We start from the raw sequence: 4,784 nt of genomic DNA, 5'->3' as shown, positions 1-4,784 counted from the left end.
TTTTTCACCAATAACTTCTCATCTCTTCTCCTAAACTCCATGTAATAAGCAGAACTCAGCGTCTGGGGGTGTAGCTCAGCGGTAGAGTGCTTGCTTAGCATGTGCACGGCCCTGGGTTCAATCCTCAGCACCACCAGAAAAAAGAAAATCTGGAAGGTGAAGTTTGAAGTATTTCCTATAGTTAGCCATTTGATAAGCCATGTGAAATTCATCTACCTATGCCAAACCAAAATGTAAGCCTGGTGGGGGGTAAATCTGTTTTCTTTGGCCACTGTATCCCAGAGATCAAAAAATATGTGTTAAGGATTGGAAATAACGGTGCTTGAGCCTAGCAGTCTCATCTGTGAGTGTCGCAAGTGGATTGGTCTGGAGTTATTTAGTTTTCTATCACTGGTCCATAATCATTCACTTATTCAACACACTTCCGAAGGTCCAACTGCGTGCCGAACATCAGGCGGGGTGCAAAGCACAGAAATGGCAGAACAAGCGCTGGAGTGGAGGTCCATAAGTCCTACAGCAGGGACTTTGCATGTTCCAGGCCCTGGGTTCAATCCCCCAGCACCAAGGAAAAAAAAATAATGAAAAGAAATGTCAGAATAAGAGGCCCGAGTCCAGGAGAGGACAACCATCTGCCGCCATTGCCCCTGGGCTCCCTTTTCTACATGCTTTTAGAAGGCTGGGCATGTAACAAGCTTTCTGCTGCAAAGGAGAGGAAATAGAACCGTGCGTGACTTTACGTGCACTCTGGTGCCTGGGCTCCTGCATCTCCTCCCTTCTGCTTGCGTTCTTGCTGCCCTGTCCCTGGGCTGGAGTTGAGGATCCGACCCCGCGGTGGGACGCCCGAGCTGGACCTCCGACCACACGGGCCATGGGCCGCATGCTTGCTGCCTCCGCTGTTATTTTAATTATGATTGTACCTTAACCGCCACCTCCCTTCCTCTGCCTGCCTTCAGCAGCAGTGATGTATGTTACTTTTTGGTAACTGGATTTCATTAACATTTATGAACTCTCATAAAGTAGTAGAAAAAGCAATTTGTGTGGAAGAATTTTCCACCTCATTAAACAGTGTTCTTTTGGGGGTCAAGCTGATATTTTTGTTGTTGTTGTTGTTGTTCTTGGATTTTTTTTTTTTTTTTTTTTTTACAGGTCCTTGCCTGAGCCTTGGGGTGTGGGAGGAGGGCAGTCCATACGCCGCCCGGGCTGGCGAGCCCTATAGAGGGCGCTAGACAGAGGTCGGGCCCCGCGCTCCTGCCTCAGCCTCTCCAAGCTCCAGCCAGGTGCGCCCTGCCCCCGCCTTGGCCAAACCTGAGTCCTTCTCCTGCTGCGCGCGGTGGCGCCCGGGTAAGGGCCACGCGCAGCTGAATGCCGCTCCTGGGTACGGCTCCCATCTGGCTCTAAGGGTGCCCAGGGTGCTTCTCAGGGCACCTTGGATTACTTGTCGTGAACGGTCCCCAGCGAGATTGCAGCTCCTCGACACCTCCTTGGCACAAGCGCCCTGATGCGCCCCCTCGAGCCCCTCGCCTTGACGCTAACCTCGGGGAAGACAGGTGCGGGCAGCTGGAGACGCCTCTGCTCAGGCTTTTCCAGGCCGAGGCCCGCGTGTGACCAGCGCAGAGACGAGGATCAGCCGCGGCTCCCGGGCCCAAAACCATTGTTTGCTTTCACACCCGGACTGCGGATGGAGCCAGCCCTGGGCGCGCGGGCTGCGGCCGACGCCTCCACTCGCCAGCTGTCCCCGAGCCCCGCATCCACCTCCCAGGTCCGGGCCCTGCATGGCCCAGGGCACGCGGGGGAGCCCCTCACTCGTCAGGGGCGTCGATGGCCCAAGAGCCGCTTCCCCCGTGGGAAATGCGGCCGTGAGTGTGCGCGGCCTTGGAGAGGGGCGCGCTGCCCCACACCCTGCCAGTCACCCGACTCCAGGCCCTCCAAGAGCAAGTGCAAACCGCGTCCCGGACCTTGACTCTTGTGGGGCATAGAGCTAAAACCCAAAGACACGGTGGCCGCAGGGAGCAGTAACAGTAACTCAGGAATCAGGTGACAGGTGCTGAGGAAATGAACACGCAAAGCCAGCGCTCTCTTCGGGAAATGTAGAAAGGTGAAACAGTTCTAACCCTGTGCCCATCTCGGCGGGGGCGGGGGCGGCTCTGCTCTCCAAGAAATCGGTCATTTGGGACTCGGGCCATGGTGTTAAGCCAGACAGCTCCCAAGCCAGATCTTATTAAGGGAGACCTCAAGGCCTGTTAGCAGGTGACCCGGGCAAGGGCAGGAGCGTGTCAGCCGTCCAGTCTCGGGAGAGGCTGTTGGCTTGAGCCAGTGTAGACCAGGGCTGGGAGTGTAGACCAGTTCTTCCCATTTGCTGAGTCAGCCGCGAGCGTTGCTGTTGCCAGCCCAGGCGACGGTGCTGCGCTGACTGGTGTGTGGAGTCGGTGGTGTAATTATTGTTTTGTTTTCTAATATGTAATTACTCTCTGTCGTCGCTATTATGAATCCACCGAGCTTGACTGCAGCAGCAAGATGGATTCAGGTTTGGTACTGGGATTCGATGCGTGGGAAACATGGCCTTCTGCCCTCGCGGAGGACACTGGGCCCACGCGACTCCCCCAGCGCAGGCCAGAAAGGGGGCGCCTGGGGTCCCCCTATTACAAGAAGCCACCCAGCCTGGTCGCCTCCCCACAGATCCACTCCCTCAGAGTGTCTAGAGTTTTTCTTTTTCTCTCCCGCATAGTATAAAAGGAGGGAGATGGGAGGAAGAAAGCAGGGAGATAAACAGAGAAAGAGAAAGGACTGCAGGGTTGAGAACAGAAAAAAATAGAGCCGAGAAGGAGCAAGCATAGGTGAACAACCAGGCTGGGGGTGAGGTCGGTGAGTGTTTGGCGCACAGGCCTGAGGCTGAGGATTCCAGCTCCCCGGGAGGACTCTAGCTTCTTTCCAAATGTTTTCTTCCGACTTTTAAGGAGACCCTGGAAAGTTCCACCTTTTCCTCTTGTTTTCCACCCGCTGCTTATCCCAGCCCTAAGCATGCAGGTTCAGCCCAGCCTTAAACTGCAGCTCTAAACCTGACTGCACAGGCTCGGCCTCCCCACCCCAGGAGGCGACCCCTCACGCCTCCCCAGAGCCGCACCCCCAATCTCAGGCCCTGAGGACACAGAACAAAGAATCGAAGCCTCCGGCCCCTCTCGCAGGAACCCCACACCCTAGACCCCTCTGGCAAACGTGGACCTCTGATCAAGCGCTGGAGACCCCCGACCAGGTGGCTGGGCACCGCAGCACCTGCACCCCGGGCCCCGCAGGCCCCGCCCAGCCCCGACCCTGCCCGCCACTCCGACTGCAGCCGGCAGGTGCGGGAAGAAGCCTTGCTAGGGGACCCCAAGCCCGAGGGTGGAAAGGGAAGGTGTCCTGCGCACCTCGGAAAGCGATCCATTTTCTCTAACCATTTGCCCCAGAGCTATCGGGCCTCCTCGGCCTCCCAGAGAAGAATATGTTAAAATTCTTTGCGCCAGAGTCTGCCCAACCCAAATACACCCTACTGTGGCTTTCGCCGTGCAGATCCAGGGTCCTTAACCTCGGCCTCTTTCTCCGGTTGAAATATGCACATCGCTCTTCAATAATTTAGACACCTGGGAGACTGGACAAGTGTAATTTTTTTCCCCCAAACACACGGGCATCCAGGTTGCCATCAATCATGCTTTTGTTTTATGTGAGATGGGCTTTGTGTGTTTAGCTACTCGGCTCCATCCTATTTGCATGCGGCTATTTAATGGGCATTTATTTTAGCTTTGAAGACCTGCTTTAAAAATCTAAGCTCAGAAAAGGGGAAAGAGGAGCCTCCCTTGTGGTTCGGACGGATTTGCCTTTGAGGAGACGGACCCTGCGGATCTCGATTACAGAATCGAGCATTTTGATTCTGAGATGGGGCCCGTCAGAGGACGGAAAAGATATGTTCAGTTTCCTAAATCTCAGGGTTTCTTTCTATTAAACAATGCTGCAGTCAGTATTTGTGTATGAGGCAAGTAATTGTGCTGCAAAGGCTTGAATAAATCATTGATGGGTGAAATTACACATGCTCACTTAAAGTGTAATGTGATTAAGAGATTATGAGATTGAAGCTAATATCTTGTCTCCCAGCTCCTGGCCCCAAATCTTGACATCAGAAATTTATCAGCCACAACTGTCCTGAAATGCACAGATACAATAGGTTTCCCTGGGCAAGCGAATCAAAGACAACCTCTGAAAAAATAGAGATAGGTGCGTGGGTGAGTGATGTACATTGTGTTGGTCGCGGCTTTGCCATCAAAAGACATCAGGAGCGAAGAGATGCTGAGCGTCTTTGATTTTTAGAGAGTAAACGCAGAGGGGGCGCAGGGGGCGCGCCGGGCGCCAGGTCTGCGGGCGGCTCGCCCCTGCGCCGAGGGAGGGCGGCTCGTCCAGTCCCCGGCCCAGCCCGGTGCCCGTGTCCGTCTCCGCCCGGCGCGGTGGGTAAGTCCTTTATCGGGGGAACCCGGGCCTCGCCCGCAGCCATCCCTGCCTCGAGGCGCGCGCTGCGCCCGGGCGCGGGAGGCGCGGCGACTCCGTAATGACCCGGGTTCTCTGCAGCTGCGCCCTGACCCTTTGTGATGGCGCCGATAGCGCTCGGCTGAAATTATGTCCTTCTCCGGGTGTGAAATTACCATGTTTATTAATTGAGCCAGACATTAGCTTTACCTTTTCTTCCTAAGCCGTGAAAATGTGCGATTCAGGGCAAATGATTCTCCGACAGACGGGACGCCGGGCCTCGCACCCCTCCT

At 55.2% G+C, this 4,784-nt stretch overlaps 1 protein-coding gene across 1 annotated transcript; it reads left to right on the top strand.

Annotated features, from left to right (window-relative positions):
• Window positions 1-1,498: 1,498 nt before the first annotated feature.
• On the top strand, window positions 1,499-4,574 carry LOC106150109 (vegetative cell wall protein gp1-like). The gene is made up of 3 exons (XM_013521774.1): window positions 1,499-1,856; window positions 3,069-3,338; window positions 4,339-4,574. Exons 1-3 carry the CDS (start codon window positions 1,499-1,501, stop codon window positions 4,572-4,574), a joined length of 864 nt encoding a protein of 287 aa, XP_013377228.1.
• Window positions 4,575-4,784: the final 210 nt, after the last annotated feature.

This window comes from Chinchilla lanigera, unplaced genomic scaffold, assembly GCF_000276665.1.
Source record: "Chinchilla lanigera isolate Chin_1 unplaced genomic scaffold, ChiLan1.0 scaffold00064, whole genome shotgun sequence".
NCBI lineage: Eukaryota > Metazoa > Chordata > Mammalia > Rodentia > Chinchillidae > Chinchilla > Chinchilla lanigera.
The sequence above is the reverse complement of the archived record's forward strand: the minus strand, read 5'-3'. Positions and strand labels throughout refer to the sequence as shown.